This window comes from Excalfactoria chinensis, chromosome 1 (genome assembly GCF_039878825.1).
Source record: "Excalfactoria chinensis isolate bCotChi1 chromosome 1, bCotChi1.hap2, whole genome shotgun sequence".
In the NCBI taxonomy this organism is placed as follows: Eukaryota; Metazoa; Chordata; class Aves; order Galliformes; family Phasianidae; genus Excalfactoria; species Excalfactoria chinensis.
This window is the reverse complement of record NC_092825.1, coordinates 150,076,940-150,094,383: the sequence shown is the minus strand read 5'-3', so window position 1 is coordinate 150,094,383 and position 17,444 is coordinate 150,076,940. Positions and strand designations below refer to the sequence as shown.

At 38.8% G+C, this 17,444-nt stretch overlaps 1 protein-coding gene across 1 annotated transcript; it reads right to left on the bottom strand.

The window, feature by feature from the left end:
* Positions 1–14,365: 14,365 nt before the first annotated feature.
* LOC140247176 (uncharacterized) lies at positions 14,366–16,270 on the bottom strand. Its single transcript, XM_072326587.1, has one exon. It carries the CDS (start codon positions 16,078–16,080, stop codon positions 14,587–14,589), a length of 1,494 nt encoding a protein of 497 aa, XP_072182688.1. The 5' UTR covers positions 16,081–16,270; the 3' UTR covers positions 14,366–14,586.
* Between the last annotated feature and the right edge of the window lie 1,174 nt (positions 16,271–17,444).

Genomic DNA, 17,444 nt, shown 5'->3' with positions numbered 1-17,444 from the left:
AATCCTGACAACAGAACCTATATTTCTTTTTAGTCTTGTGAATATACTGACACTGAGTTCATAGAAACTAACCACAAATCTCTGTCACTTAAATATATTACCTGAATTAGTACACAGTCTACAGAATTTTATTGTATCTTCTAGAAATTCACCAAAATTTTCAGATTTCATATATGACTCTCCCAAGAAGTCTTAACACAATTTTCAGTTCTAAAAATGTGAATAATAATTTTAACATGTGAACTGCTAGCTCATGTAGCTTTGAATTTTATCATTTATGCTGGGAATTATAATCCTATATTGCATTTGCATTTTTTACAGGTCAGTAAAGTGTGAGAAAAAATATACTGATCATTTATAATGTACCCTAATGCTATCACAAATTAAGTACATCAAGAAGACCATGGTAAACAATTATTAAGTTCATGTCTGGTGTCATAGTCTCTAAATAAGTTATTTAGGTTTTGCTGTTTAAATTCTTATATAAGAAACTTTCACCTCTTAGATGACACAAATACACTTATTCAAATTCTGAAACTCAGTACAAAGTGAAATATTTTTCTAAGATATCAGGATAAGTATTTGTTTCATTTTGGTTAGTTTTTAAAAAAATTGTAGAGCTATGTTAGTTAGTACAAAAAATTAATCGTTTTCCTGGAGGATAAAGAGATTAGAGGACCATATCTTTTCAGAGTGCTTCTTCTTTATTCCTTTGGGCCAACTTTTTATTTAATAAAAATGAATATGAAGTTCCATTTCCCTATGCTAATATTAGCAGGAAGCATAATTTCTCACAAATCCAAGACTGCTTTTCTATGTGTATTATTCAGCAAAGTTTCTCACACATTTTCTTGCACACATTCTTTTACATTTTCTGGCTATGACTGGATATGGTACATAGAAATGTCATCCACACAAGCACAACACTATAAATATGATAATTCCCTTCTCTGCCTTCCTCCTCTTATGGTATTCACAGAAGGTAAACCTAAACAAACCCTACACGTGTTCTTATAAATGCCTGTCTTGAATGCCAGAACTCAGAATTCCAGAGTATATGCACCATAATACATCTTATTAAGAAAGTAAAATAAAAATATTTCCTACAGCTATCATTAATCACTCTTTTATATTCAGTATCTTCAGACAAGCTAAGGAAAGAGTATATGTATGTTAGTGCTCTTGAATGTCACTTTTCATTCCAGTTACTGTGCTTAGGAAGGCATGCAAATAAAATATCCTGAAGGTCAGCTTATAAATGGATCTATTGGAAGAATAAGAAAAGTGCTTAGTTGGAAAATAATGCTATATGTTAGATTTGTTCTTTATTTGTTTTTGTTTGTGTGTTTGTTTGTTTGTTTTCTGAATTCACACCAATGTAACATATTTGATTCAAGAGACCAGAGCACATTAAAAAACTTTAATGGTCACTAATTAGTCAAAGAGAGGGTCCCAGAGATGCATGCTCAGTGAAGCCTTCAAGGCCTTCACTGCCATTCTAATTTAGAAAACACTAAGCAATTAAAATAATATCTCCTTAGTGAGGAGAATTCTTACATGAATATAAGACAAAGCCAAGGTAAAACTGCTACATGAGGAAACAGTCAGTACAGGAATACATCCATCAGGCAGAGTGAGTAGATATAAATGTAGGAGACAGTCCTACAAGGCTCAGTCTGTGGTGATTGTCTAGACCAAAGAGTAGAAACTGATTATCTTTTCAATATCTATATTCCTCTTTGAACAATAACTAGAGGCTAATAGTTAAAGACAAATTCATCTGTATATGGAGATAGGTGTGTATATATCTATGTGCATATTTCCATTTACAAAGTGACTTTCCTTAAAGTCCCTATACAAATCAGTTCTACTGCCTGTAAGTATAAATAAATGTATTAATTCAAGTATTTATAACATAGAAGCAGAGTTAGCCCTTAGGCTTTTAGATAAGACTCACAACTACTCATGTGAAGACTAAATGTTGTCCTTTAGTATGCAAACACTGAAAATCAAGTTCAGTGGCTTTGGGAAATTTCCTTTGTATTGAATGTGCTCTGTATTTTTGTCTTTACAGTGGGAAGTCAGGAGAACAAACAACAATAATATGCCATTCCTTAGCTGCTGAAATTACAATGATTAATTCTTTATCAGTGCAAGCATTTATCATCTATTAGACTACAAATTATGTGACAATATTTAGAAATTTCTGCTATGTGGTTTGGATGTGAAAGAATGATATTCCAGAAATTATTTATTTTCATAAATAACATTATATATTCCTCCTGACATATCATAGAATTATAGATACATAAAATGTCTTGGGTTGGTAGGGACCACAATGATCACCAAGCTCCAGCTTGGTTCCAGCTTGTTCGGAAAACAAAAAAAAAACATAAAGGTTTACTTTTCAAGTCTTCCTATGGATATTGATGCTTTACACTGGGCTAGCCTCTCGTAACATTTGAAATTGCAGAATCCCACTCATGAAAGAAGAACTTGAAACTGTTAGTATTCACTAGTTAGAATCATAGAATAACCAAGGTTGGAAAAGACCTAAAAGGTCATCCAGTCCAACCGTTCACCTATTACCAATAGCTCCCCCTAAACCATGTCCCTCAACACAACATCCAGTCATTCATTCAGCACCCCCAGGGTCAGTGACTCCACCACCTCCCTGGACAGTCCATTCCAGTGCCTGACCACCCTTTCTGAGAAGTAATATTTCCTAATGTCCAGCCTGAATGTCCCCTGCCACAGCTTGAAACCATTCCCTCCAGTCCTATCACTAATGCTATATAGTTATATACTATAGAAAGGAAATGATAATTTGATGATGCAAAAAAGTCTTGAAGATTTACTAAAGATATAACATTTTACTACATCATGTGAATTTAAAAATCATTGATTGCAGAGAAAAGAACCTACATCTCCTCTGCATTAATTTTTCTGTGGACAGGTGGCTGAAAGAGAACGGATACATCAAGGACTTCAAGGACGTTGTGATAGTATAAATGAACAAACTAGCAACTTAAATGAACAAACTAACAACTTTGAGAAAGTTCCCATGAGAAAGAAGAACTCAGCACTCATGATAGTAGGCATAGGCAAAGTGCATGTTGTCACAGTGATAGGTGACACAAATAACCATTTGGCCAATTGTAGATTGACACATATTGCCTGTCATGTATATTATCAATAAGCTGTTTTAGTAAACTTTGAATCTTGCTGCTAACTCATATCAAATCATCTCTCAATTCCAAGCCTCGCTCCCGCATTTTTCTTCCTGGGGATATACTAGTTAAAGATAACATTTTCTTAGCTAAAGTATGTATTTGAAATAGGACAATCATTTTTGAATGTAAACTTATAGTTTTTATCCCTCAACTTGATATGAAGTTATTTCCACTTTGTTGGAATGCAGTCTGTAGATAGTGTGATATCCCACTCCTTTGAAAGGAAATGATTGTAGCATCTCATTTATTTTTTATCAGGTCAAGATCAGATGCCATTAAAGTTCCAATCAAGCTTTCTGTTTTATTCTCTCTATACCATTTCATCATGTATTGATTGTTTCTTATTCTTTATTCAATCTCTAGAATTAAAATTGCAAATGAATTTATTGGAGTAGATATGATACTTAACAGAATTCACATTTCTGTGCAAAATTGTTACATGTGCCAAGATTATAATCAGATATTCAGGATTAGGAATTTGTTCTGCTATTGGTATAGAATTCAACTCAGTGGTGCTTTCCTACTTGCCAAAAATGTGGACATCTGTTCAATATACTTAAATGGAATTTGGTAAGCAAAATTTAGTATGAACTTTTAGAAATTAATAACTCTTGTTGATTTAAAGCTTCAGAATGACCTGTGTTGAAATAAAGTAGAATGACCTGTGTTGAAATAAAGTCTAGTGAAAGCAAACTTTTATATATATATGTATATATATATATATAATTGTATGCTATATGTAATGAATGTTGAAGCAAATTAGGCAAAAAGCACTGCACAATGATCTTAATTTTATATTTTACCTTATGATCTATATAATCTAGTACTGTATGTATGTATACCGACAAAAAAAAAAATAAAAAAAAAAAAAAAAAAGGAAAGAAAAGAAAAGAAAAGAAAAGAAAAGAAAAGAAAAGAAAAGAAAAGAAAAGAAAAGAAAAGAAAAGAAAAGAAAAGAAAAGAAAAGAAAAGAAAAGAAAAGAAAAGAAAAGAAAAGAAAAGAAAAGAAAAGAAAAGAAAAGAAAAGAAAAGAAAAGAAAAGAAAAGAAAAGAAAAGAAAGAAATTATTCTCTAAAATGGATATCATATCATCATAGTATCATGCGAGTTGGAAGGGACCTTAGAGATCATCGAGTCCAACTCCCGGGTTTCGAGCCCCCTGTGTAGCGAAGCGGCACTTCTACCCCTGCGCCACAGGGGGGGGATTCGAACCCGGGCCCTCCAGTGCCGCAGGCAGCAGCTTAAACCACTGCGCCACTGGGGGCACACAAATATAAACAAATATCTGAGAAAAATTGCTTTACTTCTTAAAATCACATTTAATTTTATTTCTTTATTTTTTACTAATACAATGTAGAAAAATATTCAAATTGCATTAAGTGAATTATCACAATTTTTAAAAGTGCAAAGGTGTTGCTGTCATATAACAATGACTGCTTGCAGTCCAAATATTGAATATTTGCAGTTAGTGATATACCAGTGTCAATAAACTGGCAAGATTGTTTGATTTTATCACAGTTGAGTAAAACTTTTCTCATCATGAGCTTTTGTTTTTTCTCCAGGTTTGCCGTATGCACCCAGCAATCACACTGATTCAGAATGGAAGACCTTCAAACGTATGCATTAAACCTGTGCTAATATAATCACCTGAGGGTATAAGGGAAAATAATTGCTTTTTTAATCACTTGCAGTGCATGGGACAAACAAAAGATATTTTTCATTTCATATTTACTGATGTGTTATCAAGAATTTCAATTTCTACTCCATGTTTCTCTTTTTTTACTCCTGTAGCAAACTTGCAACCCACATTATCCTGCTATGTCTATCTGCAAATACTGGTTTGATATTTAATACCTTACTTCCTGATGCTTCTTCAAATTCAGCTTAGCCCACCTCCATTAATCAGTAAGTTTTTGCCTGTTATTGTGTGTGGTCAGGCAAGCGTGATCAGACAGAAAATCATAATAGCAGGAAAGACAAAAACTTCTTAGTCCCCCAACACCCACTATTTTCTGTGACAATGTTGTGAAAAAAGCTTTATTCAACAAAAATGAATATAGTGAATATACTGTTTAAGAGGTACTAATGTATCCTCTAATAACAACAAAGGCTTGAATCACAGGAACAGATAAAAGAAATAAAACCACCAGTAGCCCTTCTGAACAGATTTGTCTGTGGATATTATTGGTTGTTCAGTTGCCTTTTTTTAATTATTATTTTTTTATTTTTTTTTTTTATTTTTTTTATGTACAGCAATGAACTCAGCAAATAGCATTTTAATAGGCAACTTGTTATGCACATATTATTTTTTAGCATAGTAGAAATGTTTTGGGAACTAATGGCTAATGGATTTGTTGCACAGGATACATGGAAATGTTTTAGATCTTCATGACAATGGACTATACCTGTTTTCATCATCATCATCACAGTATCATAGTAACGTGCGAGTTGGAAGGGACCTTAGAGATCATCGAGTCCAACTCCCGGGATTCAAGCCCTTCTGTGTAGCAGAGCAGCATTTCTGCCACTTGTGCCACAGGGGGGATTCGAACCCCGGGCCTCTGGTGTTGCAAGCAGCAATTCTACCACTGCGCCACTGGAGGCACACTGGAGGCACACCGGAGGCACTGTTTTGTTTGTTTGTCTCTGTTCCCATCTTTCTACTAGCCCTTAAGATCCGACCACTTATTATTCTAGCAGACAGCTGTGTGGTTCAGTTAGTTACCTTAGAGTTACTAACTTATGAGCAAGTATATATGCATATCTTTACATGGGTGAATGGGTGAAGAATTGGTGGAAGATTATTTAGGGTAAACAAAGTAAAGATGTCTTTTTCATTTAAAGTCTATGGAAGAAAATTAGCTCTTCAATCTACTTTTGAAGTTGTTAGCAACACTTACATTGACTGCCACAGTAAATAATTAAGCCATAAGAAAATAAGCTTCATTAGCGAATTACTGGACCGTTTTCTGTCAGACAGGTTACACGTAGAACAGAAAGAAAAATCACTTTCTTTTAAAGTCTGCTAAGATTCAGTAGTTGGTGAGATCCACTATATAAACTGGATCTACCAATCATACCATCTACATTTTATGTACAAGCTGTATTTTCACATTATTATCCAGAAATGAACTGCGATTGCTTAAAGATAAGTTGAGTTGCTCTGCTGGTATATATATAGTTGTGAAATAAGAAAAAAAAATCCATCTAATTGCCATAAAAAGAAAAAGATCTCTCATTTAGACTTTTCAGTTCTGTGGAAGCTGTCATATAACATGCAGAGTTTAACAGTAAACCCTTGAGAATGAATAAGAATGTGATAGGAAAATATAAAAAGTAGATTCAAACAGACTTAAATACCATACATTTCTATGTGAATGCAAATATGAAATATTTTAAAATAGTTGTCAACATGAATAACTTTTTATAAAAATCATATATTTGAATCTTTAAAGAAAATTCATACAAGATTCAAAATATTTTTGAAATAATCATGGTAAACTGAACTGTAAGAAAAAGTTTATATGTGGTGTGCTGAGCATCAATAGAAAATTCTTGTAGGTGTGTGAAATCAAGTATGGTTGTGGAGGTTTGTTGTAGAACTGTAAACAAAATTCTTCTAAACCCTGCATTAACAGATATAAAAATATGCTCTGGATGCTTTGTGTAAATTCAGTAAATACAATTTTATAAACAGGGGATTAAATGTCATTCAGCTTGAATATATGGATACTTTGTGCACTCAGAACAGAAGAAGTAAACTGAACTTATAATAACACAATATGTTTCCTTTGAGAATGATCTTCTTCACTATATTTTGGAGCCATTTTACTGAATTCCAAAGATAAAATTTTACTCATTATTTTACAAAATGTTTCCAGAATCACGATGACCAGATCTGCTAATGAATTTCATAGCTGTGCCCCACAAGTGAGCCTACACCAGTATCACAGCATCTATAATCACATCATAGAGGGAGAAAAATGTTCTAAATAAATATGAAGTTTACTGATACATACCTTTATACGTGGATATAAGGCTGATATGAACAATTTTAGGAAGAAACAATACAGTGCTCAACACCTAAAAGAATGAGTTCCCAAGCAAGTAATGCTGTTATAAATAACTACTTTTGATCTAAGAAATAATATAGTAATCTTGTAATATTATGTATCAAGAAAGGGTATGGCAAAAACAGTCTTAGATTTTAGTTGCATTATCATTTTAAGAATATTTTTATAAGGAAAATGAAATTTTTAGTGCTTTGTTTTCTCTTGGCAGGACTTATTTTAAATGCATTTATCCACAGCAAACAAGGAAATATGCATTCAAAATTTAATATTCTAGTGTTGCACTAATTGTTTTATATTATTCCCACGGAATCAAAACATCCTAAAAGCATAGTAAATTAGAATAATAGAATTGTAAATCATTTGAGTTAGAAGGGACGTTTAAATGTCATCTAGTCCAACTCCCCTGGAATGAACAGGGACATCTACAGCAAAATCAGGTCACTCAGAGAGCCCCATCCATCCTGAACTTAAATGTCTCCAGGGATGCTGCATCTACCACAGCTCTCAGCAATCTGTTCCAGTGCTTCATTAAACTTATCATAAGAAACTTCTTCTTCAATCAAATCAAAATCTCCCCTCTTTTAGTTTGAAATCATTTATCCAATTTATACAGATTTGATCCTATATTCTGGTAAGGAGATCACAAGAAGGCCTTGCGTGTTGCTAGTACAAAATTTTACCTGGTTAGTTGTATCTATGATTTCCACGCTCAGGTGATCAAAATGCTCAAAGAATTTTGGTTTGATAGCCTTTTAAAAATGGAATCTTTACTGTTGTGCATCGCAGTCCAGCCAGTAACCAATCTCTGTTGAATATATGTGTAAAGTACACATACATTAACATTTTGCCACATGTTCCAAGGCCAGCTACCCAGATATGATTTCTGCATATATATTTCTTCAGGTTTCCCTAATTAGGAAGAGTTATCCATGACCATCTGTCAGCCTCTGTATCCAAGACCTACAGCTTGAAGCAGAACTTGGACGCATATCAGGTCAAAATTCAGTCAGCACTTACTCACTATTCTAAAAAACCTACTCATTCTCAGGGTTACTTAAAAGAATGTGACCTCTCTTTTACTGAGTAATGACTAAAGAGATGCCTTGGATTCAGAGCATCTAAGTTTTCCTGAATAAATTTTTGACAGGGGTCGTCTCTTATCAATTAAGATGTCTTCCAAACCAAGCTTGATGGCAGCTTGTCCACTACACTGTTCTTTTTGCAGGTGCAATTAATCCCATAGATAACATTTAGTATAGAGTTGTTTAGACTAGCATACGCTCAGAATATTTTTCTGCAGTTATGTAAGATATTATATTTAAGACAAATGTAGTGATTTTTAGGCTGAATAAACTCCTTGGAAAATAAAGATTTCTTTCTACTGAGATTGAAAAGTTGCCGTTTCTTCCCCTGCTCCCCCTCCTCCCCCCCCTCCTTTTTTTTTTTTTTTTAGATAAATAAGAACTGTTGTGGTTTTGTTTGGTTTTGTTTTGTTTATTTCTCTCTCTTTCTGCCTAGAATAATTAAAGTCTAGAATTATTTATAAAGTGTGAGCATTCCCACTGATTTCTTCAACAAAACCTATGGGAATTTTACCATTTCTCCGTTATATTTGCATACCTGTAGTAGGCTTGATGACTGGACTGGATGAGGAAAAAAGAACTCAAAGGTAGATGAGGACACTCTACTTTTGTGAAGTGTCCAAGATTTTTACTCTGAATCAGACTTGCATTTGTTTGGATCTCTCATTTTTTAATTATTGTTTTCTTATTTGTCTCCCTTGAAATATTTTGTGGGACAAATCCTGTACTAATATAATTAAATATACCTGCAAATTGTGGTGATGCTTCTGTTTACAATATCTGAGAATCTGCTTTCATTTCCAGTGAATTACCTATATATTTCTCCAGCCTGTTAAATAGAGTGAAAAGTGCAGCCACATCCTCCCATTGCTCACTCTGGCCCAAGACAACACCTGTCCAGCTTCTTCAGCCCAGCCCACTGCCCAGAGAGGCAGGGTATCTGATCAGACTGGGGGATGTAATTCCCTCTGGGCATGTGAGCACAGACCTCTCCACACATCTGATTCACCACATCAGACCAAAGAACATTTCGACTCACCAGATAGTCTAACTTAAAATTTGCTAGCAAATACACAGGCACACTCCTCACACATCAGTCTGGGGAAGATACAAACAATCAGCCCCCACAATAGATAGTGTGAAGCTTAAGGGCTGTGGCCCATGGCCCCACTCCAGCTACCTGCAGGGAAATCCGCATTCACCTTACTCATCCTAGCTCCCTCTAGTAGCTCTTTTGGGAACACATGCCACCCAAGTGTCTGGAAGTAGAGGACTTCCACTCCTTCTAGTATCTCCTGCTAGGACATCACTGGTGCCACAGCTGGGGTTGTCTACTGCCCTGATATGACTCCAGGAGCCAGCACCAACACCACTCACATTTGTCTTACAGTTGCTGGCACTCTGGACACAGAGTCTGTAGGACCCTTCCTAGATTCAGAGTTACAGTCACTTAACTACACTCACTAAAACTCCTATTTGCTCCGGTAGCTGGCACCACAGTCTATGGGTCTACACTCCCAGCCTGTCTCTAGTAGATGGCAGTGGTTCCACTCACATACACAAAGAGGCCCCAGTAGTGATTGGCAGTAAAATTCTACACTCAGTCCAGCAGCTGGCACCACAACCCACTGAGGCCTGCTCCCCAGGCTTGACTCCAAGAGTTGGCAGCCATCTTCATGCACACATACAAACATCTTGCCAGGAGCTGGCATGTAATTCTTGCAACACACATGCACACAGGATTGAGAGTGAGAATGTATAGAGAGTTCAGAAAGGACGTAATAAGAAAATTAAGAAGGCATGACAGACCACTGTGATTTGGTGCAGGACTTGGTCAATCAAACATACAAACTGGCCTCAGTGTATATGTAATCAGCCCTCTTATACTTTTTTTCTGCCTACTCCCCCTCTTTGTTCCTCATTCTCCTGAAGCTCTGGTTCACAATATTATCAGTTGCAAGGTCCAGGTTGATCTTCCTGGGAATGATGCCTGTAGTTGATAGATCATCAACTAGAGCAACTGTGTTTTTTATTTTGTTTCCATTTGTCTCGCTCCAATTTGCAGGAGAGAGGCAAGGTTCTTTGATATGTGTATATACCCGGCGTGAGATTAAGAAGCAACGGTTCAAATGTTGGTCCAACCAGTTTATTAAAGTCCTGGCCGTTTTAGGGAGATGGGGAAGGGAAGGTGGGCGATAGGAAAAGTAGGAAAAATAAGCAAAGTCTGTAGAGAGCAAGAGAGATAGTCACCACCGTGGGTCCAGCGAGGTACACAGTAGGTCCGTTGATTTCAGGAACTCGTCTGATCACCGCGGGGGATGGGAGAAAGTCAGGAAGCACTGCAGCAAGCCGGCCTTCCGAAGAGGTTTCCCCTCAGGGAATTCTCCGTCAAAGCCATCTTTGGGAGTTCGTCTCCAGAGATCGTCTCCCAGATCGTCTCCAAAAATCGTCTACCAAAATCCCCAGTTTAGCAAGGGCCTTTTATCCCCCATTTCGGTGGGGTTGTTTTTCTTCTTCTTTGAAGTTTGAGGATCACAGGAATGCTCAGCATTTTTGGGGATGTATCTTGAACAAACACTGAACTTCTAAACAAGCAGGAAAACACTCTGTAAAATGGTTTAAAACTAGCTTTTGTGACATTCCTGGCCCACAGATAAGCCAGCAGGGGTTGGTGGTGCCTCTGTTTGCCAGACACAAGCATTATCGCCTTCTGCAGTGGTCCGCTCCTTCAAGCAGCACCCCTGAAAAAGACTGCTTGTCCTGTCTCTGCTTATCTTTGCAATCATAAGCAGAGATGGCACAATAGCAACCACCATTCACCTTCCTAGATAGTTAGCAGTCGCCAGTCAGAATCTTATCATCAGGAAAACCTCACGAAGCAAGCTTTGAGACAACAAAAGAAAACCAGATCTGTCCTTCACACCACCCCGTGGCTCAAAGGTTGCTTGAAACTGATGTGCAAATGACCATTCACGGTGGTGAGGAAAGGAAAAAAAAAAAAGTAAGCATAAGGGAAAAGAGGGATGGGGGATAATGGGGAATTAAATGTTTACATCATCATCATCACTCAATCAAAACCTTGATTGATAACACACTAAACATCATAATTATTTTCAGTCAATATATGTACATTCATACAGGCATGTGTTTTAGATCTCTTTAAAATAATAATTACTCACAGAAAGTTATTTAGAGCTATAGTCACTTATTCCCATTGTTACTTGCTTTACCCTTAGCTCCCTTTTCTATTTAATTAGTAAGCTTTTTCTTGTTGACCAGCTCCTACTATTGTTACAAAAATCATCAATGGGCAGTCATTCTTGATGCAGTACAGAGTGAGATGCACCCGTGTCTACCAGAAAACAAACATCTTTACACTGCTGTGTGCACAATGCGTTCAGTCCACTGGGGGCAAAACTCATCCTGGGATCTTCAGGTCCTGATCTAGTGCAGCTGCTATTGTTCTTCCCAATTCTTTCACTACAGTCCCTCTTTCAATATAATTTCCAAGCTCCATCAATAAATTTGTCCGGGTACCTCCATTTCCTTTAATGTGTATATTAATGGAAGAAAATGAAGACATTCTTGCTCGGACAAGCAAAAGGACCTTCAGTGGTGCAGCAGACAAGGAGGGATAAAACCGAAAGATTGTAACTATTCCTGCCAGACAGACCCTCTTGGCATGATCACGGGATGTCTAGCTTGCACACCTGGCATGGGTGTGAGCAGATTTTATAAAGACCATTCGCAAGCCCGCCAAACCTGAGGCGGCTTGGAGTGAGTGGCAAGAGACCATGGGTTCGTGTATGACCAAGGAGCAAGTGGCGAAGACAGAGGAGCAAACGGCAGATAGCCAAATCGTGGAAGAGGAGCAGACGGAGCAGACGACGGATAGTCAAATCATGTATGAGGAGCAGGCGGAGGATTCTCAAATCATGGAGGAGGAGCAGCAGGAGCAGATCGCAGATTCTCAAATCATGGATGACCCCATAATCTATGCATGGAATCCGCTCTACGAAGTCCCAGCCTGGAACAGATGGAGAAGACGACCTGCGCAGAAGGAGGTGAGCGCCAACATCGAGCTGCATCTCACGCAGGAATGGTTCCACGGCAAGATGGGACCAGGGTGCAGTGGGCGGCTCATCGCTGAGCGGATGCTAAGGGAGTACTGCACCATGATGGGGGCTCCCGACGGCTCCTTTCTTGTAAGAGAGAGCGGGACATTCATTGGGGACTACGTCCTGTCCATCTGGCGCAATGGAGGGGTGCAGCACTGTCGCATCCATTGGTGGCAGGATGCCAACAGCCACAGGTACTATCTAACCAACAACAGAATTTTTGACAGTCTCTACGACCTCATCTCCTATTACCGGGAGACACCGCTGAGGTACAATGAAATGGAATTGAGACTGACAGTGCCTGTGCCTCGTTCCAAAGACTGGGTGCCGCGGGACGGCACCAGAAGATCGAGCACAGCTCCAGCACCATCTTCTTCAGGGCAGGATGGAAGATCCAGCACCATCGTGCGTGAAAAGAGAGTTGTATTTAATAAGGCACTTGACCGAGTTCATATTATTTAAGTTCATTGTTCACAATAAAAGTTTTTGTTCTGCACTAACCACAGAGTCCGTGTCTAATTACCACAGGTAAACTTTGATCGTATTTGCCTTTCTTAACCTGTATGAATTGCTGCATTCTTATCCCTACCTAGGGTTTCTACTACGCACACCAAATTGATCGCTTACTTTGTCTGTAATACTGGTCCTAGCAGGGGTAATAATTAACACTAAACTAAGGGCACGTGCACTTCCAATGTTGTGCTTTTGTCCCTATTCAGAAGTAACGATTTGTTTACTTTCTGATCACAAGCGGCAGAGGATGGGGGGGGCGGTGAGGGAGAGCAGCGCAGGGATGCATTCTCTTGCGGCACTTCCACTGCCATTTACCATTAACATTTACATTTCCATATATCATTTGCATCCATACTTACATATACCATAAACATTTAACAATCACAAAGACAGTGACAATAACCAATAGTATCAAATAAAACAAATAAATAGGGGTATTTGTGTCAGTTGCTTTCTCCATTCAGGAAGTCCCAGTGTAAGCCAAGATCCAGACAGGAATTCTTTTTGTTTTGTTTTGTTTTCACATCGTTCACCTCTTATCAGTCCTGATATCCCTGTTATACCTTGCCAGTCCTTGCCTTCTTCAACCTTTATCTTTCCCAAACTTTTTCACTTTCCAAACTCTCATCATTACATAAACTCACTTTATCTTTAGCCCTTTTTCCTTTATACACTATCCCACTATTTGTACCTTCAGTCACACTTCCACATACCCTCAATTATATAATTACACTTTCTTATACCATCAAAGCAGCTTGTCCCATTCCCTTCAGAACCCACGGATCAAACAATACAGTTCTTCAGTTTCCACAAACACCCTTAGTCCAACAACCATGTTTTGTATGGAACTCCTGGACTGATGTGATGCTGAAAAACATCAGTGCAAAGGGCTTTCATTTGTGACCACATCTAACAGATATTAGATGGGTCCCTTGGCTCATTTCCCAATTTGTTAGGAATTTGGAAACACTATGGAGGAGTTTCATGCAAATCACAATCAGTTTAACCACAACAAACAAAACATAATACTATTGCAACCAAAATATGTAATCAAGGGGTATATTCAGCATTCCAGCAAGATCACATCTTCAATTTTCCTGTCACAAAACACAAATGGTTAAAGTCAGCTATCAGCCATTCTGTGTTCAGTAAAGGTCCCACGAGGATCTTCTGTAAAATAAAACAAGACAACTTGCCCTTTTGGGGCTAACGTTAATACAATTAAAAAATGAGGGAACAATCCAGCAAGAGTTGATTTTACATTTCTTTATCGGGGTGTCCTTAGCCTTCCAAGGATATTTGTTAAGGGATTTCATTAAGGTTAGGGAAACTGTCCTCAGGTTAGCTGAGTCAGTTGTCACAGGCTGGCCAGGGAGATAAGTGTTTCCCTGGCTTATCAGTAACTGTATTGTGACTCACAGGGGGAATTGGCAGGAGTGGTGAGGCCTTGGGACAGAAGGTGTTAAATCGAGGATCTCCTTTTGTTGTGAGCTTTCTAATACATCCACCCCTTCACTGCCTTCCCCCCCCCCCACCTCCCACTTATCTGGGGGAGGGGGCGAAAGCATCAGCTTTCCTTGAGCTTCCTGAGCTTCTTGAGCTTTTGTTCTGGCCACCAGTTAACTAATTTCTCTAGTCTGACTGTGGGTAATCCATTCATCAAATCTCGTGGAACACCCTTTTGCCAGCCAAGTGTCCAGAGACGATTACGTTTATGACCAATATTTCGCCTACCTGTTCTTACTGGCAATGAGACCCTTCCAGTTTCACTGAGGTTTGGGCTAGGTGGCCCAGGGGCAAGGCTGACAGCTGCAAGCCTCACTTCCCTTGGGTCAAATTTACTAGTGTTAGAAATTGCCGGCCCATATTTTCTTTCATAGTTAATTAATTCTTGGGCAACCTCCCCCCATGTCCATACTTTATGTCCAGACTGCAGATGGTTAGAGGTTACAACTCCTTCCAATGCTGCCCGGGCTCTTTCCCCATGAGGCACAGCCTGTATCTTTCCTTGTAATTGTATGCCTATGGGTTTCAGTGATTCTGGAAGCCCCCTAATTAAAGGAGTCATCCTTTCAGGATCAACAGGCATCATCATAGGTGATTCATGATGTGGCTGCAACTTTCTATCATACATCATTTGCAAACAGGCAGCCTTTTGGACACTTTCCACTAATTGATCAGCTGTTCCAGTAATGGCAAGAGGGTCTCCCCTTTCTAAAGGGTTAAGACCACCAGCCCAGTAAGCAGCCCTCTGTGTTAGGGACCAGGGAGCACGGTTGTTACCAGTAGTTAAAAATACTCCTGGCCCCCAATAACCCTCAGCCTCCTTTTCGGTTAGCATTATTTGGTCTCCACCAGTTAGACTGACTCTCCATACATACTCCGTTTCTGATTCTTTTGGAGAACGGCTAAAATCCTTTTTCAGTTTTGCTAATTCAGTGACAGAGAAGGGAATTTCTTTAACATTCATTTTAGGATCCAGGTCCTCACCATTATCAAATGCATATTCAGTTTTTATCAAAGGACGCAATTGGGTTGGCGAGTCCTCTAATTTGTCAAGCCCTTCCCTCATTCCTTGTAGTTCCTTCCGAGGAAAAGTTTTTTCTTGAGGCAAATTATGGACAACAGCATTGCTAGTATTCTTATACGCTAATAGTTCCTTAAACGCCATTTGCAACAAAACTGAATTATGTTGCTCTCTTTGTAATTGTTCCTCAAGGTTCACTATTTGATTCTGCAGAGTTTTTACCAATTCTTGCATTACTTTAACTGATTCCTGTAATGCCTGTACAGTTTGGGTTTCTGCCGAATGCTTTTCATCTCGGAACTCCACGGCTGCTTTTAAAGCTGCACCGAGTACCGCACAAATAAACGATTTTCCTTTCCCGGCTCGGGTACGAGCCCCATGTTGTAAAACACAAATGCGGTCTGAAACACTCTGCAAGTTATGCCAGTTTTGTCGTGCCCAATCCACCCCTGATAAAGAGGGCCGAGCACCGTGCTTTTCTAAAAGGTCAAATAGCACATTTTCACTTTTCATAGTGGCAATACTTTCACTCATTTCTCAATACCCTAAAAGATCTACACTAAGGGAAGAAAAGGTTCACTTAACTCCTTACCCCTCCCCAGGGAGGCACGCACCAATCAAACAAATGTAAATGCTACAATCATGCCTCCCTTTTGTTTAGAGGAGCACACAAAGACAGCAGGCTAAAACAACACCTTTTGGGTTAAATCGCCCCTTATTTTCCTGCGAGGCCACACAGAGGAAAAAAAAAAACTGCGAATTCCGCACCTAGGTTACAAGACGCTCTCAATCCTGGCAACTCGGAGAGGTGCGCACAGAAAAAGTTTAAACAACGCAAATTCTAAAATCACTCCTCCCTTACACAAAAGACCAAGAAGCACAATCAACACTTACAAAGAATGTGTAAACACCTAAATCGCTCCTGGCTATCCTGGCCAGAAAAACTTCAAGCTTCAAGCCACCAAAGTTACCAAACGCTTCAAAATTTCTTAAAGAGGAATAAACTTCTTGGAGAGCAACAGACGCTTTACGTCAAAAATTACCTCCTCACTTCCCCAAGAGGTGCACACACAAAACTTTTCAAATTCCAAAACACGTTACAAGTTACTTAAACCACAAAAAATGCAAAATTGTCTTCTCGAGGAGGCACACACGTATAAAACAAAAGCAAATAGTCAAAATTAATTCATACGTCCCCAAGAGGTAAACACAAAAGCAAGTAAAGTTTCAGAATATGGAGCGGTCTTCCTGGAGAGGTGCTCACATCTAAGTTACCAAAACTGTCTCTCCTTGCAACTCCAGGAGGTGCACATAGAAAAGTTTCAGGCTATATCTGGGAGGACAACACTCTCACGGCGGGTATCCTGTCCGTGACGCCAATAATAAATGTCTCGCTCCAATTTGCAGGAGAGAGGCAAGGTTCTTTGATATGTGTATATACCCGGCGTGAGATTAAGAAGCAACGGTTCAAATGTTGGTCCAACCAGTTTATTAAAGTCCTGGCCGTTTTAGGGAGATGGGGAAGGGAAGGTGGGCGATAGGAAAAGTAGGAAAAATAAGCAAAGTCTGTAGAGAGCAAGAGAGATAGTCACCACCGTGGGTCCAGCGAGGTACACAGTAGGTCCGTTGATTTCAGGAACTCGTCTGATCACCGCGGGGGATGGGAGAAAGTCAGGAAGCACTGCAGCAAGCCGGCCTTCCGAAGAGGTTTCCCCTCAGGGAATTCTCCGTCAAAGCCATCTTTGGGAGTTCGTCTCCAGAGATCGTCTCCCAGATCGTCTCCAAAAATCGTCTACCAAAATCCCCAGTTTAGCAAGGGCCTTTTATCCCCCATTTCGGTGGGGTTGTTTTTCTTCTTCTTTGAAGTTTGAGGATCACAGGAATGCTCAGCATTTTTG

Excerpts from the sequence above, each read along its gene's own strand:
- LOC140247176 (XM_072326587.1), bottom strand. The coding sequence starts at position 16,080 with ATGAGTGAAAGTATTGCCACTATGAAAAGTGAAAATGTGCTATTTGAC.